This window comes from Sesamum indicum, linkage group LG8 (assembly GCF_026168435.1).
Source record: "Sesamum indicum cultivar Baizhima isolate 11 linkage group LG8, ASM2616843v1, whole genome shotgun sequence".
Taxonomy (NCBI): Eukaryota; Viridiplantae; Streptophyta; class Magnoliopsida; order Lamiales; family Pedaliaceae; genus Sesamum; species Sesamum indicum.
This window is the reverse complement of record NC_142664.1, coordinates 30,388,203-30,410,601: the sequence shown is the minus strand read 5'-3', so window position 1 is coordinate 30,410,601 and position 22,399 is coordinate 30,388,203. Positions and strand designations below refer to the sequence as shown.

The 22,399-nt window shown below is 39.1% G+C and overlaps 1 protein-coding gene and 1 non-coding gene across 5 annotated transcripts; one reads left to right on the top strand and one right to left on the bottom strand.

Annotated features, from left to right (window-relative positions):
- The first annotated feature begins 856 nt into the window (after nt 1-856).
- Nucleotides 857-929, top strand: TRNAA-CGC (transfer RNA alanine (anticodon CGC)). The gene has a single exon. It is a non-coding gene; the product is annotated as a tRNA-Ala (tRNA).
- Nucleotides 930-1,410: 481 nt separating this feature from the next.
- LOC105169593 (uncharacterized) lies at nt 1,411-21,358 on the bottom strand. Of its 4 annotated transcripts, none has more exons than XM_088884210.1 (16): nt 20,879-21,356; nt 15,179-20,141; nt 14,868-15,056; nt 13,861-13,975; nt 11,528-12,578; nt 10,282-10,729; nt 8,651-8,704; nt 5,713-8,566; nt 5,484-5,597; nt 4,811-4,941; nt 4,336-4,428; nt 3,960-4,229; nt 3,503-3,877; nt 3,258-3,381; nt 2,340-2,415; nt 1,411-2,254 (listed from the first exon to the last, which is right to left on the bottom strand). In XM_088884210.1, exons 1-16 carry the CDS (start codon nt 21,142-21,144, stop codon nt 2,155-2,157), a joined length of 11,223 nt encoding a protein of 3,740 aa, XP_088740336.1. In that variant the 5' UTR covers nt 21,145-21,356; the 3' UTR covers nt 1,411-2,154. The 4 variants fall into 4 exon arrangements, with proteins under 4 accessions (XP_088740336.1, XP_020551598.2, XP_088740337.1 ...); XM_020695939.2 differs by having other exon boundaries at nt 3,479-3,877; nt 20,879-21,355; XM_088884211.1 differs by lacking the exons at nt 1,411-2,254; nt 2,340-2,415 and having other exon boundaries at nt 3,258-3,376; nt 3,479-3,877; nt 20,879-21,358.
- Nucleotides 21,359-22,399: the final 1,041 nt, after the last annotated feature.

Here is a 22,399-nt window from a genome sequence, read left to right as displayed (position 1 = left end):
TTCTCCAAAGCACACATCAGCTACAGCTGCCATTTCCCCCCCCCCTTTTTGAATTCTTGATGTTATGTATTGATATTTAGATGGATGAAGGTTGAAGTGTATGAATAGTGGTGTATTTATAGGGAGGTACAGAGGGCAATGAATCGTGTGGTTTTCGACACAGAAATATCAGTGTGTGGAAGGGCCTTGTGCTTGTTGCATGGTCCCCTCCTCTCCCCTTGGTCCTGGGACGCGGGTTTGTTCCCAAGTATATTCCATGAAACACATTCAGCATATTTTTTCAGACGCCGGTCAAAGAAATCATGTTAGAAACACTCCTTTGACACCTTCATAATTGATTTGATGGTCGTAGTTGCAGCACCGGTGGTAGAATTTATTTGTATTTATCGTTAGAACTATCTTTTTAACTGAGAGAATGTACCACGTTGAACACTGACCACCAAACGCATATCACTAAACCTCATGCCAAACTTTGGATGAGATTTTGTGCTAACAAATATGTAAGGAAACGGAGGTTGCATGTTTACCAAGAGAAATAATTTTTGATGTAATAATAAATGCTTAATATTGACATAATAAGTAAAGGGGTGAGCTTCTTTTTGCAAAGAAATTTAAATTTAAGAAAGTTGGGGTTTTGTAAAGTTTTGATAGGGGACCATGTTCATGTCTGAGCTTTGCATTTGCCATCCACTTATTTTGGTTCTAGAAGACAAACAAGGATACTTCCTGGTTTTTGCCCATGTGGTGAATGTGATAGCGCTGAGGTTGAAAAGAAAAAGAATGAAGAAGGAACATATAGATATTTCTGGTCGCTACGTATTGAGAAGTAAAACTGGAGTAGCAGAGAGGAACACAAGGGGGTGTAGCTCACATGGTAGAGCGCTCGCTTCGCATGCGAGAGGCACGGGGTTCGATTCCCCGCACTTCCATCATTCTTCTCTTCTCTTTTATTTTTGGCCTCTTCAACTCTGTTAACAAATGAATTCTTCAGTAGCCTTTGCAATTGAGTTCAGCCAATAGTGAAAACGCCCTGGCCTTTGTCCTGTAGTTCACTAGTCCACAAGCCCAGCTGAAAATAGCCTAAGATATTTTTTGATGAGATATTTGAGTTATAATGTGTCTGTATTTATACCATGAAAGGGAATTGTCTAGACAAATTAATTTATGGTAATTTACGGACTGAAGAAATATCAATGGGCTCTTTGGTGATGTATATTAGTTCTGGGAGTAGTTGCTTTTTCAAACAGCATCCGGCAAGAGGTATTCCACCGGCCCTGTCAATGGTTTCAGACTCAACAAAAAACCCGAAAGAAGGTTCCTATCCTTTTTTTATTTGGTCCAACACTCAAATCAAACCTAACATTTGTTGGGTTGATCGGGTTCAAATTGAATATCAATTGCAAATACACCTAGATCAATACAATCATGTCAATTATATGAGGAGTCCATTACACTAGTTATGTAGTTACGTACAGTTTGAAGGAAGTATCAACAACTACCATAAGCCTAGTGCGATAAGCGATGAGGATATCTTAGTCATTCATCATAAGCATGCATTGAGAAACTCTTGAAGGAGTTACTGATTCTTACAACCACCTGACTGGGTGCAGCTATGAGATGTGGAGATAAATTGAGTCCATTTTATCAGCCAGGCACCTGGTTGTGATGGTTGGTGGAAGCAACGAATGATGGAAAATATAGTAAGATGACGATTCAACAGCTGCAATCATCCAACCTGTTGCCTCATGACTGTTTCACCAACTTCACACCAAAGGCAGCATAATTCATTGTACTGGTTTGGAGGGCAAGCAAACTGCCCCAGAAATTCTTCAGCCTTTATGATGAGATCAATGGGCAATAGGCAATTGGAAGCACCTTTGGAAGAACTAATATTCAGCATCCTGCAATATCTCTCCCAAAAAAAAGTGAGCTCAATTTCATTCATGACGAGACCTTCGAGCTATATCCATGGAACTTGCTGTGAATCTGCTCAGTGCAGCACCTTACGCCCAAAAAAGTTACTGTCTCCAAATAACAGCCTCTCCCTCTGCTAATGGATGATTCTTCAACAATTTGTTCCTTTTATGGAGACATTATCTCTTAGAGCACTCAATATGGAAAGCTTGTTGGCATAGAAGAACAATGCTCCCAAGATTAAATCCAAGGCGTCCAACCTTCATACATATTACAAAGGTTGTCAATATTTGTTGCTTGCCTGAGCAAACAATCTACTTGCTCCGTAATGCTAATTTCCCTGAGATATCCATGGTAGCACAATGTGTCAAACACCAAATTCACTGAATACAGTTTTTTTCCATGTATTGTAAGGAGCCAGATACCTGTTATCACTGATATCTCGACCATCAAGTTTCATCTCCACTTGCCTTAAGACTGACAATGCATAAGCATTTTTGCCTGCGGGCCAGAAACTTGCATTTAATTTCAAAGCATATGGAAATTGATCATATTCATAACACAGTAATGGAAATTCCGAGATCCCACATCAGATATTCATGGATGAGGAGGTTCATTTTCTCAATTCGGCTCGATCTTAAGACCAATACAAATTCTTGCAAATTATCATGAAAACAAAAAGAACGCACGAAAAGTTGCTTCCAAATACTATCTGCTGGCTCTGATGAAAGAAATCCATTACGTTTATGATGATGCAACAACCACGGCTCTCATTTTCCTGTATTTTTCATCCAATAATATTCTTCTAACCTGTTAACATGCAACTATATCTCCAGACCTCAAACAAAGTTGTCCTTTATAAAGATTTGGAACTTGCCTTTACGGCAACTTCTGTAGTGGCACTACAGTTGTAGCAGTCAAAACTTAAGATGAAAATTTAACTGCAAAGGATACCTAATAAAGCAATTAGGACAAACAATGATTCAGTTCAATTCTTTTCGAGCTGGTTGAACAAGGAGATGGGAAAGAGAAATGACGACCAATTTGCGGGATGAGACAAAATAAAATGGCATGAATAGGATTGCCAGGTTCACATTTTTAACTATCTGTATGCCTTGGTTCCACACTGTTTTGGGAGTTAAGAGGCATACTGTAGGCAAAATTTGAGTACCCAATTAACTTGGTACACATTAATTATTGATGGATCTTGTTTGATGTGCAAGTGCATGCACAAATAACTACATGATAAATACAAAAGTTTGCCTTTGTTCCATTATGCAGTTTGAAGAAAAGGTGCAGAAAGATCCAGCATACTAGTCATATTTGAAAGAAAGATATGTTACCCATGTGTGCTTGATTGACAGTTTCTTTACTAGTAAAGGAAGTTTTCGTCAATGTTTCCTCAACCTTGTCTAGGTTTAACACAGGTTCGTCATCTTTGCACACCACATGCACATCAGAACTTTCCTACAAAAAGAAAGAGACGTCTTGACACTGCAAACTACATCAGTTAAAAGCCACAAAAATCGCTAGTTTCATGGTATAGAGGATAGCAATTAAAAACCTGCTTATTTTTAGAAGTTGTTACCCCAATTGAAGATGCTTCAGTTAAACTTGATGAACAGAAATGTGGACAATCTCCTTTCTCTTGGCTACTAGAGCCACCTGGAACTGGTAGAGTCATGTCAAGACCGTTGAAGCTATCTGCAATACTTGCCTCAGCAGATGTAGCACCTGACTCTGCACTGCCACTACTGATGCTCACAGGTGGAGATACCCATCCACTCTCTGGTAAAGCCAGTTCAGTTAAACCAACAGAATTCCCATCATTTTCGCCATCAGATTTGACAAGCATCTCGCTCTCCTGCGTCTCATACTCAGCATCAGGACCAGTAAGATCTGCCCTCATCGTATCAATGTCCTGCGACTTAACTTGCAGGCTTTCTCCTACTCCTTCAAGAGCCTGAAAAGTACATAATGCCTATATCACAACATCGTAGATACAAAATCATGTTGTTAGATACAATTTTATTCATTTCCATTACTTTATGAAGATTGCCAGCATGAAGACTAGCAGCTCTTGCCAGCCTTGTCAACACAGAGTAAAGTCCCTTGACAGACAATGTAAGAGATGGTACCAAAGGCTTCAACACTTGTAAAGCCTCATTGACCCTATTATGATAAGACTGGAATATTGCTTGTCCATGAATGGGGGCTATCTCCAATTTTATCTCTTTTTCCCTAGCCATAGCATCAGTCATAGCAGCAACATCCTTTGATAGTAGAGACTCAAGTGGAATAAGGAGTGCATTAACCTGCCCAGGTTACAAGGCTTGCGCGGTTAATAGTGGTACTTCATTTGCCTATGCAAGATAGAAAAAGCAACTAAACACAAAAACTTCAGTAATCACAAAGGTAAACCTTTGAAAGATCTCCCATAAGAGAAGAGTGTAATACAGCAGCCTCTTTCCCCAGAATGTGAACATCATGCAGACCTTCTGTTATAGCCAAGACCTGCAGACAAGCTGAAGGTTAGTGCATAAGAACATATGCAAATAACTTGAAACTGTCAATTGCCTGTAGATGTGAAGGCATTTTCCTAAGCATAAGTAAACACCTTCATACATTAAAAAAATGCCTTTTAACCTTTTCTAATACGAAAGAAAAGAAGCAGAAAAATGAAACTATTAAGAAAATCGACATTCAGGAAGGCACCCCAGGTTGATCATGATGAGTCTATAGAAAAAATTAAAGAGTATCTTTCTCTTATGAGGATAATTCCGCGACCTTCTACCCCTTTTTCTTTTTGTGGCAAATCTTTGAACATCAATGCAACTAACACACAAATAAGCCCAATAATTTTACATGTCCAAAACCTTATGTAGACATTACATACCTCTTCGAGCATTGAACCACATTCAGAAGTCAGAGCACTATGACCTTGAACAACACCCCTATATGAAGATAGAGCCACGCTGGCTTCATAGGCAGAGTCCCTCATTGCAAGAAGAGTGCTCTGCAGATCGCCTACACAAGATGAAATTGAGTGACTGCAAAGTGACATAGGAAGTGCTTCACAACCTAAGAGTTGCTATTCTTCAGCAATATCAGTTCATGGTGACATAGAAAATGACCTATTAAATTAACCCCCAAGATGCTCTATTCAAGACCTAATCAAAGGATTTTGTTGATTATCTTACACGGTGGCGAGAATCTTCAATAGTTCATTTGCTTGAAAATCGATGTAACTTGGGAGAAGAAAATTATACAGGGAACAAGATCTTTCAATTACCAAGACCAAATTGACAGAAAGTAAAAAGATCATCATGTATGAAATTTCTTATTGAAGCAGTGAAAATTAAGAAACCAGTAAGTTGGGAATTGACAGAGCAAGTATTTGCCTTGATATGCCGCAGAAATTTAATCATAAAGTGGTTGAAAAGGAAACAATGAGCATAAGGTAGAAGTGCCTAACATTGAAAACTTTGTTAAAATCAATATTCAGATATTTCAGGAATTGATTATAAAATTTGGTTGCAATGGAGGTCAATGTTTAAAAGACATGTCACCTGACGCGGACTTTGCTTTCACTGAAGCAATTGAAAGTTCATTAGTTGCAGAAACTAAACCACTAGAAGCTGCTTCCATATTGCTTTGTGCAAGCTTCCATTCTTTCTCAGCCCCTGAAGGAAAAAAAAAAAGAAAAGAAAAAACAATGTGATCCTAGCATAGGAGCCTGTAAACACAAGTATCGGCTTGCAGTGCAATATTGAACAAGGAAAAAAACTTCAAACCGACTTGTAAAGGAATGATAGGTAACGTCCAACTTTGTTATTGCACTGAGGTAAGATTGTTGCCACATTCCACCATCTGCTCCAGTTCTCAGTGGAGAAATTTCACCTGTAGTCCTAAAAATGCCATCTCTCGAAGCCTCAAACTCCAATATGGAGAGGCAAATTTTCATTATGTCTGATGCATTTTCTCGAGCTTCCTGCAACAATTTTCGTCGCTTAATCAAATGATTGTGGAATTCAGGAGGTATTCCAGAATTTCTAGCTTGAACATTTCCAACAGAACCAGAATTTGGACCCCCACAAGCCCAACTCATTGCCCTCTCAAGCTGCCCTTCTGCTGTGGTAGAAGCTTCTTCAAAAGATTTCAGGCATTCCAGTAACCTAGCTATATTTGCAACTGAAGATCGTATACTTTCAAGCAATTTTGGCCTATTCAAGTTCAATGCAACTGGTAGTAAGTCATCATTATTTGCAAGAAATTTCTGACAGATCAGCCTGGTATTTTCTAAGGGTCTCGAGGAGATATTGTACATCCACTCCATCTGAGCAATTTCCAAGCTGGTCCGGAGAAGAGCGTCCTTAAGTTCATTCACCTGCCTCTTCATGACAGAGGCTGCTGTTCTTGCTGCTCTGAAAGTTTCATGCGCATTGCAGTATTCTTCAAGCATGAGTTGCACTCTTCTAACAGCCCCAATATCCATTTGAATACGATCAGTTGCAAGATTTTTACTAGACTCTGCCCTCTGCCTCAGAGTCTCAATTTCCGTGTCTAATATTGTCAGATAAAATGAACCAACTCTATCTTTCAAGTATTTTCTGATGTGCTCCTGAAACTGACTTCTAATCTTTTTCTTTACTACATCAACAAGTAGATCAAATCCTAAATTTTGATCAAATGATGCAGCTACATCGTGCATGCAGGATTCAAGCAAAAGATCCACCATAGTAACCTTCCAAATAAAGAAGGCACGAGTATGTAGTAAACCAGGCAACTTCCATAAACATTCAGAAATTGAGCATCCTGAATTTATTGAGTCTACAAGATAAGGAGTTCCACTTGAGCTACTTGAGATAGGCCCAACCGAAGACATCAATGCTTTATCAACTGATTCCAACTCTGAGAAAGGCTCAAATAGAGCTGCCAGAAGCACTTTCCTTCTGGAGATATGTGGTTCTTTTTCTGGTTCTGCATTAATAAGAGATTGTAACTGAAGTTCATATGCAGCCAAAGCACTATTAATGTTTGCTTCTTTCTTCATAAGTGATGTAGTTTGCAGATCTTTCTGATTCCATGTCTGATGGAGTTTGTCCAATTGTACTCTGCAAGCTTCTTCCTGGGATGCCAGCTCCTCAGCCTCTTCCCAGGATAAATGATCTCTACCCTTGACAGCAGCTTCCTCCAGAGCCAACTGTTGTTCAGTGATTAGACCAACCTTCACAAAGTAGTTAGATTCAAGTTCAACCAAAGAAACTCTCTCTAGTTCAACCTGGATAAGCTGATCGAGTGCTGTGTCTACAGATCCCCGAATTTGGGAGATGGATCCAAAAACATCCATAACATCAGAATTAAATGAAATAATAGATTTTATCATATTGGGCACAACCACTTCAGTCAGATGCCCAATAAGGTTTTTACAGAGCAAAATACTGCTCTTGAAAAGAGAAGGCCAGCTGCTCTGCGAGGTGTAACTTGAACTATTTGCATCAGCCTCAGTATCACATATATCCAGGTCAACATGGTGTTTTAGATCATCAAGAAAATCTGTTACGAGTAAACATTTTTCTATTTGCTCTTCAAACTCAGAAAGAGAAGATCCAAGATCACCCTGCAAGCTCCTGTTTGTAGCTTTTTCCACTCCAAAATGATCCATGCTCTTCTGTATCCTGTGTTTAACATCAGAAAACAAATTGCTGATTGCTGTACATAAGATATTTAGAAAGCTTGTTTTCCTCTCTTCTGTCTCCCAACAAAATGTGGTACTGATTGTTCCTTCATGTTTTGCTGGTTCAGAAACAATGGAATCCTCCTTCCTCTTGAGACCTGCATATTGCATGTAATTTATGAAAGCAGATAAAAAACGCTCTTTTGCTTTTGATTCAGTCTCCGGGCCAATGGAAATCACAAGTTCTCTGCACTCTCCTTCCAATCTCTCTATATCAGCAGCATACTTTGTCACCTTGAGGCAAAGATCATCATAGCTGCTTTTAGCAGAGCCCAATCTATCAATGTGTCCGTTAGAGACAAGTTCAGCACCCTGTCTTCGGGCAACTGATATAATGTCCGAAGAGAGATTACTCAAAGAAAGCAAAACTTGTGCCCAACAATGGACTGGGCTGGTTGTAACATAATTCAACGGTAGGATCCGCTGCAAGGCTAATGAATACATTTGGAGTGCAGCAACTGCTGAAGAAAGCCCGTGATCCAGCTCTGCAGCTAACTTAGAAACTTCCCTGTCGATATCGTGGCACTGAATTTGTGTGGGTTCAGGAACTACAGTTAATGGAACTCCAGCCCCTATAACTGCAGATGTAAGAGACAAAGCTTCCTCAGAACCAGTCAGCTTTACGCAGGCTTTAATTTCTGGAATTGAACTACTTCTTAAAGCATCAAGAATCCTTCCCTGCTGCTCAATCCAGGTTGCTGCCTCTCGGCCTTTCTCCATTACCGTGGCCTGTGCTTGACTGAATTCTCGAACCTGTATTTCAAACAAGGCACGGCTTTTTTCTGAAATACAAGTGGCTTCAGCAACAACTGATTTTGCAGACGTCTCGTGTTGAACAAGGTTAGATCGCTCTTGGTCAGCACGATAGAAATGACTTGATACAATCTCATATTGGTTTAAAATGCTGGCAAACCTCTACACATGATTTATAAAGGTCAGACATTTAATTAATTTTATAAAAACTTGCGACAGACGAATACGACAGAAGTTGTAACAAACCTCCAAAGCAGATTCAATTGCTGGTAAGGTAGACAATAAAAGATCATGGTGTTCCTGTTAGAATTTAAAACGTCAATCAGTGATTCTGAAATTGTGATAAAACATGTTCATCTGGAACCTGCAGAAAGCAAAGTGGACATTATGCAAGAAACTCCCACCATCAACACTAGAAGCCTAAATTCTTGAACAGAAACCAGCTAGATCCAACAAACAAGTTTCTCCTCTGAATGTCATCACAAGTGTGCACTTGGATGCAATAAACATTATTTGGAACTTGCCAATGGTAGAAAGACAGACCAAAATGAAACCCGAACTGAATTATCTTCCTCAGGATACAACAATCATCATGGCAATAAACAAGCTTGTTACTCAATGTCATCAATTGTTTGCAACAGATGCTTAATCACTAAATAGAGTTCATGTAAACTGAGACCAAAACTGAAAATTGGGACTTACCTCAGTATGATCACACAAAAGAACTTCAAAATACAAAAATCACTAAAATACTAATATAGTAAAGGGTTAAATGCGGACAGCCCCCCAACCTATAGGGGACTTTGCTCCCTAAGCTTCCAATTTTTGCAGATGACACCCTAACCTTTATAAAATGTTGCATTAAACCCCCTGATTCCATTTCCAGTAGAATAGGAAATTCTGATATGGTTCTGATTATGTGCACTTCGCACCCTAACCTTAGAAAAATGTGAGTTTAACCACCTATATTAGTTGGAACATGACATTTTAATATGAAATTCTTATTTTTGATGAACAAATGAAATATTTCACAAGAATTATTGTCCTTGACTATCCATTTGCTTATTAATATGGATATTTCAAGCAAATGTAACTATTTGTAATTATAAACTATTTTTACAGTTACGGTAAGTTCAAGTATGTGACACGATAAAAGTTAATTCTTATGGTTACTCCTCCAATAATTGTTATGATAAAAAAAAAAAAAAAAAGTAATGCATGTACATTAGATTGTTTGTAGTTCCACTTAGGAAGAAATGATACGAACATCCTTATTTCTATTGCCTATATAACATATTTCCTACCTAACCATATCAAATCCAAGTCCCAAGTGACTCATATTATTCACTGGGCAAATAAACATATTCTTGTATATCATAACAATTATCGGACAGTAACTCTAAAAAATTCTTCACTATTTAACATACATAAAACCAAAAACAACATTACTACAGAAGATAGTTTATTACTGTAAACTAATTAAAATATCTATATTAAGTAAAAAAGTAGCACACGATAATATTTTGGTGAGATATTCTATTAATTTCAACAAAAACAAAGATTCAATGACGTTGTGTAAAATTTTAAATAGTTTAGGTGGTTAAATGCATATAATTTTTAAGTGTAGGGGACAAAATGAAGATAACTTAGACTACTTTAGAATCTCCAGCAGAATATTCCACCGGAAATGAATTAGGGGGTTTAATGCCGCACTTTACAAAGGTTGGGCTGTTGTGTGGAAAAATTGAAAGCTTAGGGAGCAAATGCATTACCCCCTATAGATTGGAAGGGTGTTCCCATTTAACCCCATAGTAAACATTATTAATGTTTTGAGAATGACCTAATATTCAAAGCCATTCATGATCTTGTATGAATACCTGCAAAGGAACACGGATTTCTTGGACTCGGGATGCAAATAGACTTAAGCTTACGGCAAGCTCCATGCCCTTTCTTTCCTCACCAACCACAGCTGCATCATCATGAAAATTTGCACGTGTCCATTCCACGAGAGGATCCCACACAAAAACTTCTAATAACATTAATATTATATCCTTGTTCTTCCTCAAAACACCTAAAACAGCCTCACAGTTCGCTCTAAAGGAGCCCTCAATGCCAGTTAGCCCCAATGCTGCTTCAATTGTTTGGGTAAGGCGGAACGGAACAATTTCAGGGATCTTTAATCTCTGCCCCTTGTCAAAACACACGTTATAATCAATATGCACAATATCCCCAGTAGAGAAATCTATAAGGATATTATCCAAGTGTCTATCACCTAGACCCAGAATGTGGCCAACAATACTCATGGCTGCTACACTTCCAGAAAACCTGCATGGAAACCAAATTATCAAAGCATGTATAATATGAAAGAATCTATCAAAAATGAAAATCAAGCTTCATCCATGCTTATCGACATCTTAACATGTCCAGTCGCAGTTTAGTGACAGATTCTAGTCAGTAAGCATGATCCCATCATTTAATCTGCTCTATGCTTGAATTGATCAACACTTGTTTTCATTCATCACAAGGGTTCTCTGTCGTACTCAATACTTCCACCAAATGGTGTACATTTCTCTATATTCTCGTAGAAATCCTTTCAGTAACAAGTAGTTACAGGTTGCATTCCAGAACAGTGTCCTTTCCTTCATGGGTTGCATTATTAATTGGAAAAGGGGAATGAATATGAAACTAAGTTTAACCCGCACAAGGAGCACCTAGGCAATACTTGGCATATGATGTATTAAAGATACAAGCTTGTCAAATTAGAAATTGCAGGAAAGCTTGAAATTATAGAGAAAACAAAAAACAAAATTCTCATCTTTTATCCTGTTTCTCAAGAATTGTGGCCATCACTTATCTATAAATTGTGTTTTAACATGTATTATCTCTACAACTTCCAAATACTACTGTGTAGAAAGTCTGCGGTGCCTGTACAAAAGATAACAATCACAGAAATTGCACATAAAAAGAGAGAGACTTTCCTAAGGCATCAATGCCACATAGACATTCATAATGAAGATCAGATACAGAAAACTTCAAGAAGCATTATGCTTGCATGAGTTCACATCCAGAGCAAAGGCATGAAGCTTAACTTGAGGTGCTTTTTTTAAAATCAATACAAATCACCTGTTCAATTTTGAGCTGAAGGCTTTGAATCCTTCACTAGCACACCAAAGCTCCTGATGAATGAGTTGCTTAGGAGTCTCGTTAATGAGATCTAAAAGAACCTTTTGCTTAACATCATGGGGCCAGTCTCTTCTCGATATCACCCTTCTTATGCCTTTCTCTTTAAGTGCCGGTATAATTTTTCCATAGAACATGTCACTGGGACGAGGAACTGGAGGAACTGCACTGTTTGTATCAGCACCCAACGCAGCGAGCTGTTGTAACTGGGCTCTCTTCTGCCATGATTTAAAAACACTATAAATGCTAATCACATTATCTACCCACTGGATCAGACCAGCTCGTCCACTAATAGGTGTGACAGAGTAATAACGTATGTCAAGTGACTGCCTACATGTAGCAGATGAAGACTGCAGAAAACCATTTACAGATTGCAATAGCTGCATAATTCTGGCATCGAGGCGCAGGTCTTCTCGTCCTTTCAAGAGATATGTATATTTCAGACCATCAGAGCCCACTATAACAAGTTTTTTTGGCTTAGTTTTGGTTGGTAAAATGACTAATTGTTCAGAGAATGAAGCAACTGTCACAATCTCCTGGTGTGAGTTATCTAAGTCGCTCTCTGATTCAGATATCATAATTTGCTTCTCAAGACCAGGCATTGGCGCATTAGAAGAAGACAACAAGGCCAACTGTGGGGCAACTTCTCCAAAAGAAATTGAGGACTTCCTCTGATAAGATGCCAAGGAGGTAGCAATGGTCTCAAATGGTCGCCAAACATCCCCTAATGCCGCAACAGATGCAGGAGGAGTCTTAAATTTTGTGACAGCCGATCTGATTTGCTCCTGGTATTCCTCAAAAAACCACAATTCATGAGGCGTTTCAGGTCTCCGAGAGGTAGAAGTCAAACGACGCTCTAATACCACAACAATTGGAGCCATCATAGCTGAATACTTTGCAGCATTAATCTTGTTCTTCTCCCCGTGAGTCAGAGTTGAATTCTCAGCAATTCTTGCTGCCTCCTCTTTCAACAAATTTATTCGCCTTGTTACATCTAGTAAATTGTATAATAAGAAAAATAGGTTAAACTATTGGACTTCTTATTTGTACATTCATACTCGCACCATCTGAAAATAATGGTTGATATCATTTACCAGTAAAGATGGCTAGCTACAGAGGAATAGCATAATAGGCTTAAGGAGGTTGGCAAGAAAAGGGTAAACAACTATTCTGGATCATTTTGCAGACGGATTTGAATCAATAAATACTAAGCAATAACCTAATAATCCTGTAAAGGATTATATTAATAATATCAAGCCTTAATCCTCAGCAGCAACTCTGTAAATACATCAGAAAAAACTATAAGTAGTAATATGAGGATGAAAGGAATTCCACAAATCCCTCCACTAGTATTCCAGCAGAACTAGTTTATTGGTTGTGTTCGGTGTCATTCTCTGGGAACATTTACATGTTCTCGAACAGCAAAACATGGGGAATATGTTTGCATTGCCTCATCTTTGAAGGGTTGAGTCCAAAACATATATATGTTCTAACCTATTGTCAAACCCTCTATACCCCCCCCCCCCAAAAAAAACACACACTATTCAGTAAACCCAGGTTTATTTCCAAAAAGACATTATTTTCATACTTCTGAACATGTATCTCAACTTTTGGAACAAATTCCTGAAACTGAAAATCAGATAAAAAAAATAAATGAAACCAAACAGCTGTTCTTGCACTACAATCCTTGGGCATGTTGGGTTCGGATTATCTTTTCGCCATTATTATTCAAAGAATCAATTATAAAAAAATCAAATGAACCTCAATCATTTCTTCACCAAGTTTTATTCATCAACCTGGATCATCTCTTCAAAGTATACTCTATCTTGGGGCGAAAATATAGATTGAACTTTGAAAAGTCCTCAACTACTTTCACTCACCAAAACACATTCTAGTGAGAAAAGAGAAAAGATTTTCAAATAATCGACAGAGTATGGTTTTTCTTCCTATATCTTGCATGAGTGCAGAAGGTAACTTCCTGCTTGAAGTAGTTCTTTTTGCGCAGATGGCTTCTTCCCATACTCATGAGGTCCACCGAACAAAATGTCGCTTGTATCCATGTGGTAATTGACTGTCTTTTTCAAGCAGAAAAAATGCATAAGCACATGCATTAGACTTGGAGGATGCTGCAGTACATTAACCTTCATGCTGATTCATGTATGCATGCGTAAAAGTAAATGGAAACTTTCTTTCGTTTATTTAAGGATCATGTATAACACAGAAGGGCACACAGTTACATCAAAGAGGGAAAGCCTCTAAATGAAGGGGGAAAACACCTGCATGAAGATCCTGTAGTGTGCCAAGCCACAATTCCTCCCAGAGGACAGTTACATTTTCGAGCTCTTGTATCATCAGCTGAGCATCCTGTACTAACCTTGGATAAAGCTTATTCTGCACATCAAGAAGATGCAAAGCTTCATGCAAAAAAAATCAACATCAAGCAAAACTTGTGTAATGGCAACAAAGATTTATGAAGTCCAATTTGCATTCATCATAATATATCATGACCTTTCAAATTTTAGGGTGAGAAAGGGGGGTGCGTGGAAAGAGACACTAGCAATCTATGTCTAAGAAAAAATAAAGTACATTAAGGTGAAAAAACTATTAGTATAACCTGCATTTTTCTCCTAAGTTCTGTATCAGACAAACACATGAGCCAACTGCCAAAGACAGCAAATTCAAGTTACAATTGACTAAATACAAATTCTTCTCTGCCAAGCAAGTTATCTTTCAAGTCTCCCATAGAGGATGCCAAGCATGAGTTGTGGCTCATATTTTTTTAGGCTTAAAAGGTGCGCTTTTGTGGAAATGAAATTTACGCAATAGCTTTCCATTGCGCTGACTGGATTATACATGATAAAGAACTAGACAACAGTTCAATGATCAAACAAAATTACCAATATTAAAATGGGTTGAAAAGTGAAGGAAGCCAGCTTAAAGGATGTAGCTAAATCCACAAAGAGTACTAGGGAACACACCTTACAAGAAAATCATCAAGAAACCATTCAAATATTTATGAAAATAAGACCCTCGATGTGGAATCTGACAAGAAAAGACTGCATGACGCCATATTTCCCATTTACAAAAAAGGCATAGAAAACCAAATTTAGGGCCATTGCCTTAACATTTAAACTTTCAATTGTAATTGATGTAACAGTTTGTACCCCATACTTGAGCATAATATATAACCCGACTTGCGATGAAAATACGAAGACTAGCATGGTAAAGCTATATCACATGAAAAGAAAAATTAACCAGATATTACGAAAAGACATTTGCTAACCAAATAAGAGAGAATGTTCTGAAGCTCCTCAGAAGGTTCCTTCTCGGGAGAATTTGCATCAACAAGGGTTGGGTAAACTAAAGACCATGGAGAATGTTTTGCAAGCATGATGAGCAGTGTCTCTAACTGCTTCCTGATCACCTTATCAGGATGAGAACTTAACCGAGCAAACAGTTGAGGTGTTATTTCCTTCAACATTAGAACATGAAATCAGTTACGATATTGACAATGTTCAGTCAAGACATCAGAACTTTAAATCAGTATTACAGTATTTTCGGTCTTTATTCAAGATTTCGAAAACATTGTCTTACCTGCCAGGGTAGCAGAGGCACCTTTGAAAGAGCAGGCTCAAGAATATCTTTTAACTCAACTCCGTAGTTGACCAGAATGTGCAACACGTAAAGTGTGGACCTCAGGGTGTAACTCACATTCTTATACTTCAACTCAACACCACCACCAGTTAATTGACCATCGAAACTTTTCAAAGATGAACACGAAAGATAACTTATAAAAGCTTGAGCCGCCTGACCAAAGAGAGAAACCCGTCTCCTCCTCAAAGACCACCAAACATCAATCAGATCAGTCACCAGGGATACTACTTTGGTTTCAGCTAAGGTAATGTTAGCAGATACAAGGCATTGCTGCAACTGAGAAGATAGTGCAGCAGATAGGTTATTGCTACCGGAGTCCTCCAACCCAGGTGCTCCAGCAGCAGTTTCAATAACATTTACTATTTGGTGCAATAATGGCTTCAGGTCATTCTCATTGTGTGTGCATTCAGTAATCAAATTATTGTAGTCTCCTCCTTCTTGTGATCCTTTATTAATAGATCTTACTGGAATATGCTGTAGAATTATTTCTTTGACACGCAATTGCTCTTCTTCAGTTAACGAAAACCTCTCAGGTTGGATTTCAGTAGCAAGAATGGGAGAGAAGGAACAAGAACGAAGAGCTGCCTCACTTTTAGAGGAGAGTGATGCTTTAGCTTGAGAGTAACACCAAGAGGCATACAAAATCCACGACTTTCCCATCATTGGACAAAGAAGTGTAGACAATTTTCTCGAGGTCCCTACAAGTTCCTCTACAACAAGACTTACTTCTGATTTAGAGCGTTGATTATCATCACAAAAGGTGAGTGGCTCTTTGCTTGGAGATGAAGTTTGACTCTTGTTGAAGTCTGCTTGCATCTCAAGAACAATACCATCCAGGTTTTTACTTAAACAATCTCCTTGCAACCAATTTGAAAGTTTCAAGCATGCCTTGGCCTTTAGCACATTCTCATGAGGATTGCATGCTGCAGTTTCAGAAGAAACCATGACAGGATACAGAAATGACCAAAGATTTTTATATGCATCTTCAAGCTTGTTTTCAACTCGCATGAGTAGAATATCTTGATATTCTAGACTGGAGATGAAATAATCACGAAAACTTTCATCAGAACAAAGTGTTGCGTGGCCTTTGAGGTTGTTGTTGAGACGAGCAGCCAACATTAAGTTCCTCTGCTTGCGTGCTAAAATCACTAAATTCTTACAGAGTTCTAGAGTCACATGCGAATTTGGGAGGGTATTCTGGTAAACTCGCAGAACTTTCAGCCACAAACTGCAATCTTGATGAGCTTGGTTACAAGGAAACCGCATGGTTTGTATATATGTATTTAATAATGACTGGAAATGCTTACCCTGGCTGTCCCCAAGCCGGCAACTCTCTTCAAATGCGGAAATGCAGTACAACTGGTTGACATGTGGTGCTGCCTCCACCAGCCCATCAAGTGGCAAAACAGAGAATGTCTCCTCCAGCATCAATCTGGCCTTTTGCAACTCAGGAGGCACTTTATCCACCTTCCCCTCAATGCAGAGAAGCATTGCCTGCAAAAGCATTTGTTCGCTCCTCTGCAAAGCCAACTTCGGATCAAGTGTGAGTTCATTGCTACTTTTGGGGGTCAAGTCCAGGTATGACCATGCTGCCTGAAAATCACCCTCGTCAAAACGAGCCAAAGCTTGAATTGAATTTAATTCATTTCCAGCAGTGGTCAAAGCACCGGAATAACTCTTGCCAGCATGCTTTGCACGAATACTTTGCAGCTCTAATAGCCAGGATTCCAGAGACTTCCAATCACAAATAGCTGTGTAACTCTCAATAATACGAGCAATGGCGAACTGTACACCGTCAGAACCCATGGAAGTCAGTGATTCTTCAGTCTGTAATAAATGAATAAAGTGAGCAGCTGCTTTTTCATGATGGCCTCCTGCCTGATACACAAGCCCAGTAATCCATGAAAAATGCCCCCAGTTTTTGTTATCCATTGGACCTTCGTTTCCATCACTAAACAAGGGAAAGAATGTCATGGTTGCCCATTTCTGCAACCCAACCAATGCCTCTGGTTCATGATTCTTACACAAAGCGAGGGCCAAGTTCCGGATGATCCTCAAAATATCTCCAGCATATCTGCCTCTAATATTCCGCAGATTTTCACTCACCTGGACTCTTGACTTATCTGTCAGTGCTGAAGCCACAAGAATGCTGAGATCCTGCAATCGTATATTGCAGTAGTGAATAGTAGCGTCATGACACTGGAGAGCAACTCCAGCATCCATCATTGGCTCACTTATTCGAGAAAACCACTCCTCGCAGACTTTCTTATTTGCCCTAAAAAATAAAGAGCTTGTCCGAGAAGCATGAGGTAAGATGGTTGATCCTTCATATGCATTATACACATTTTTCTTCAAGGCCTCAACAAATTCTAGTAACAATCTCATTGGCAGCAAATGAGCATAAGAACCTATGATATTCAAAGATCCATCATTTTGTTCTGTCTCAAGTCGTAACACATGAGAAATGTCGAGAAGCATGCGCTCCAGAGCAGCAAATGTTTGAGTTGGCCCGCCAAGGTTAGTTCGAAGCCGACTACTAATGCAAAATCTGGCTGCTTCATGTATAGCCCACCAGGCACCAGCAAGGCGATTAACCGAGCAAATTCTTTCAAGAATGTCTTCCTCAACTCTGATGTCCAACCACAAACCATTAGCATCAAAACTTTCTGCTTCCTCTGGTTGAGTTAATGGGTGGTGCTTTTTGCTCCGGCAGGTGTAAATGAGCCGCTGAATCCAAGAAGACAAGGGCACTTTCCACCTTTGTGAAATATAACTCAAAATAGAAACAAGCTGCTGGGAGTGCAGCTGCTGAGGCAGTTGCTTGAGGGCAAAAACTTGCTTCCAGTGCAAGGAAGATCTATTGGCCAATGCAGGAAACCGGGGCCAGCATGTCTTAACTGCTCCACAATCACAAAGACCACATATATAGATTGTCATAGGTAATACATGAGAAAGCAACTTAAGATATGCATTTTTTATATCTTTTTCCGGGTCACCAAGTTTTTCAAGGATCATTTCAGCAAGAGTAGGAAAGTGCATCGGGTGGATAATTTTTGCTTTCAAAAGCATCTCAAGAACTGTTGCCACAAGTGATCTCACTTCTGGTTCCCTGTCTGAAGAGGCAGTTGCAGTCGAGAAAAGCAGGTCCTGGATAACTTTCCAGCATGCAACTGCTTGACAAGGGTACAATGGGTTCTTTATATTTCTGTATACACTGATAACATTTTCACAAAATTTATGAATCCATTTTAGGGCTTCTACTTTGACTGCCAGCGGGGAAGAAACATCAAGAGCTTTAGTGAGGAGTTCCGTGTACCGCCTCAGGTGACCAAAAACCATTGCTGGATATAATAGATCTCTCACATTTTCCACCTCCATATATTTCGCAGATGATGTTTCAGGGGAACTCATTCCACTGTTCTGTTTTCGTGTGGAGCATTTGCTAATAAATTCAACGGCTGCAAGCCTTTCCAATGTTCTTAGAAGCGTAACTTGCAAGTCTACACTGCTTGTGATTGGCAAATTAAAGGGATCAAACTTGTCAGTTAAAAATGCCGCCAACTTCTGTGCCCTGCTAAGACACAAAGCATCCATTTCTGCTCTCCCAATCGAACTACCACCTTCTCTAAAAGCAACACAACTCAATAGCACTTCCCAGTTAAACTTTATCAACACAACCAGCTCAGACTTAGAGTAACTGTTAGAAGCTACTGCCATTTCAAGCACATCCCCTTTACCTGAAATTTTTTCAAGCTTGCACTTCAGTAACTGTAGCTCCTCAAACAAAGAACCCATTGTTTTTTCAACAACATCATTCTTCCCATGTTGAAGTAAAAAGATGTATGTAGCTGCTACACTTCCAGTCACAAGATGATTTGGATGCAAACGCAGCTGAGATATGGGTCCATCAAATTGCAGTGTCTTGTTCACAGAAGATGGCATAAGGCCAAGCTTTTGAAGTGACAGCAATTGCAGATTAGTTTTAAGGACACCATATACCTGGAAGGACGAAATTTTTTGAGTCCCCACAACTTGATTTGCATGTTCAGGTTCTAAGCTTGCAAACAGTATATCCAACGCAATAGGGTAAAAAGTGGAAAACCTTTCACTTAATATCTCTGCCAATAATGTCAAACACCTCCAAGAATCCTCAATCCATTTCGACCATCCAAATTTTTTCCCAACCATTGACAAACATCCCAGTAAAACAGGCACCATCTGGGAAAGGGGTTCCCTTATTTGTTCAAGAAAATTTATTTCCAGTAAACCAGATGCCACGGATTGCAAAACTGTACAAAAGCAAGATAGTAGGGCAAGTAATCTCTTAAATTGTTGAGGAGTACCAGGACTTCCATCCTGGAGCAATGCATCCATGTCACCTAAAAACTTAGACAGCAAGCCTAAAGAAAATTGCATGTTATTCACCCAATGTTTCTGGAATTGTAAGAAACTATCCATAATAACACGCTTATCAGATTCCACAATGTCCGGTACCAGTGCCCAGCCAAGAAGTAGATCAACAATGTCCATGAAATGGGGTTGGAAGCATCTAAAGAACTTCAATGAAATCAATGTTAGGACAGCAAGAAGGCTGGGCAGTAGACTCATGGAGGTTCTCTCATCTTCTAGGAGTTCCTGGCAAGTCTTAAGAATTGGTAAAGCATACCTCTCAACAGCTCCAACTTCTCCAACATTAAGAAATTCACGAAGGCTCTCCAAAGCTATTTCAGAAGTCCCATTGCTAATATTTCTCACAGACGGCAATGACCATCCAATAAACCGATCAACCAAACTGCCAAGTATAATATGGTTCTGCCTTCCATTTGAGGCTACCGAAAGTGAACATAATACAGAACACAGAGCCCCATATGCCGTAGCTGCTGCATGACGTACTGAAAACAATCTGTAGCACGTGTTCAAAGCAAAAAAACAATCAGACACAGCAAAGTTGTGCAAAAGAATAAGCACTTTCGTTAAAATCTTTTAACATCAATCTCTGAATTATGTAAAATAAAGAATTGCTTGCACCCAATCCACTAATAAAGGAAATTACATATAGATTTTCATTTGTCAAAATGCTACAACCGATTACCTCAAGTACCTGGTTCACCACTGTCTTGTAACGATTCAGGAAAACACACATGAATGTAACTATTGCATTGAATATCTCTCTTTCGAATCGAATAAATACTTGACAATAAAAGACTTTATCTCTCCATTCAAAATTAAATACCTTGCTTGCCCTCGTGGTCATGCATCATTTCCTTTTGATCTCATGCAAACTCTCTACCAAATTGTGTTATGCTTCAAAATTCATCAATTTATTCCGTAACAATTATAGCTTAAAATAGACCAAGAAGGAAAAACTTGGCCAAAGTATATTACAAAACGGACGGGCGCATGCCCCGTGTGTGTATGCAAGCATTCATTCCATGAGAGGGCAACAACAGTGGCCCTGAATGCAACCATCTGTAAATCTACAAGAATTGCCAATGTTTCTTTTTCCCCATAAATTTGCATATATTTGTCCAGAGATGTTAACATAATGAGGATGACGGTTGAATCAAACATCGATGGGAAACAGAAAACACTCGTAAAATGCCAGAAACTTGAAAGTGATAACAGTGGTTCAAGAATTACTTATCCGTCAGGAGTTGAGAGAAGCCTTGAGCGAGGAAGGAGGCGGAGTGTGTGACAAGGAGTGAGTTAGGAGGGTAAAGTATGGTGCGGTGAAGAGTGGTGATTGCAGCGAGACGCGACGATTCGTCTTCTTCAGAAGGCGGCGAGACGGAGGCAGCAGAAGAGGAAGAAGAAGTAGCGGCGGTTTTAGAGGAATCATCCTTGGGTAGTGCCGCCGTGAGAAGCGCCGCGAGTTGCTGCTGCTGGTGGTGGAGGCCCTGCATCATGTCTCCACCGCATTTCCGTACCGCTCTCTATCCCTCTACTTCTCCTTTGACTTGGAGGGCATCGTGATTGGAATTGGGGTTTTCAGTTTCCTCGTCGCCGGAGCAACTAAAAATTCACACACATTTCTTTTTTTCTGATTAATTCAGTATTATTTGTCTTTTCTTCCGTATGAGGAGTAATTAGTGTGATTTACAGTAAAATACTTTGCTTGCGCTGCTACTGTTAATTCCACTTCAGACCGCCGTTAAAGTTGCCATCTATCTCTCTAATGGAGGAAATTAAACCTCAAATCCTTTTATAATATTACTAGTTATTTTTTTATTTTATATTAAAAAATAAATAGATTAATATTATCTTTATTATCTATATCTATTTCTATACTGCTATGCAAGGAAAATTCCATTTTTTACTCACAAATACAGTTACGGACGCCGCAACACCAAATTTTGAAATTATCAAAAATACCCCTAGCTATCTATATTATTTATTTTAAAAAAAAAAAGATAACAAATCAGCTCATTCTCTAAGGATGGAGTTTCTCTCGCTTCATTATATTTTGACAGATTACATTGGAAATGAAGGCCATTAGCATTGGCCAATCCAAACTGATATTCTGCATTCGTTGGAAACTTTCTTGGTTCATTGTGGATGGACTGATTGCATTACACTTAAAGCCCATTGCCATAATGCAGCTCATAGTTTGTGTTGCTCTTGTTGCAGTGCTTTGTGTGACTAGCAACGACCTGCAGCATTAATTCTTTTGATATCAGTAGTATTTGAAAGATTGGTTCATAAAAATGGGATTTGGTGTTACGTTTTCCTAATTTCAAATGAATCCTAGCCTCACGGTTGGAGTGGTCATGCGTGAAATCCAGGGGAATTGGTCAGTTGGCAGATTTGCTGCATGCTTTCTGCAATTTGGTCTTTATGTTAATTCATCTGCTGCGGCTCTTGGTGGATACTCAAATATGAGCAACTTTCATGCAGAGGTGTGCGTAACTCTTTTCAACTGCTGGACTCAACCACCACGAATTATAAGTTCACTTCCTAACTGTGCAACTGACAAAATCATAGGGAGATCGATTAGAAAAATTTACGGGTGGGTTGCTCTGAACTTCATCGCAATGTTATATATTGGTCTGTTTGAATCGGTGATCTTTTCCAAGTCCTGCTGTTAAAATAGGAGTCTTCACATTCCATGCATAGCACACGGTCGTGTATGTGTGTCAAGTTCTACCTGTGTTTCTCATCCAA

Excerpts from the sequence above, each read along its gene's own strand:
- LOC105169593 (XM_020695939.2), bottom strand. The coding sequence starts at position 21,144 with ATGATGCAGGGCCTCCACCACCAGCAGCAGCAACTCGCGGCGCTTCTC. Across the intron at positions 8,705-10,281 it reads AAATCCGTGTTCCTTTGCAG|GAACACCATGATCTTTTATT; the intron begins GTATTCATACAA and ends AAATTCTAACAG. Across the intron at positions 2,255-2,339 it reads CGAGATATCAGTGATAACAG|GGAAATTAGCATTACGGAGC; the intron begins GTATCTGGCTCC and ends TGGATATCTCAG.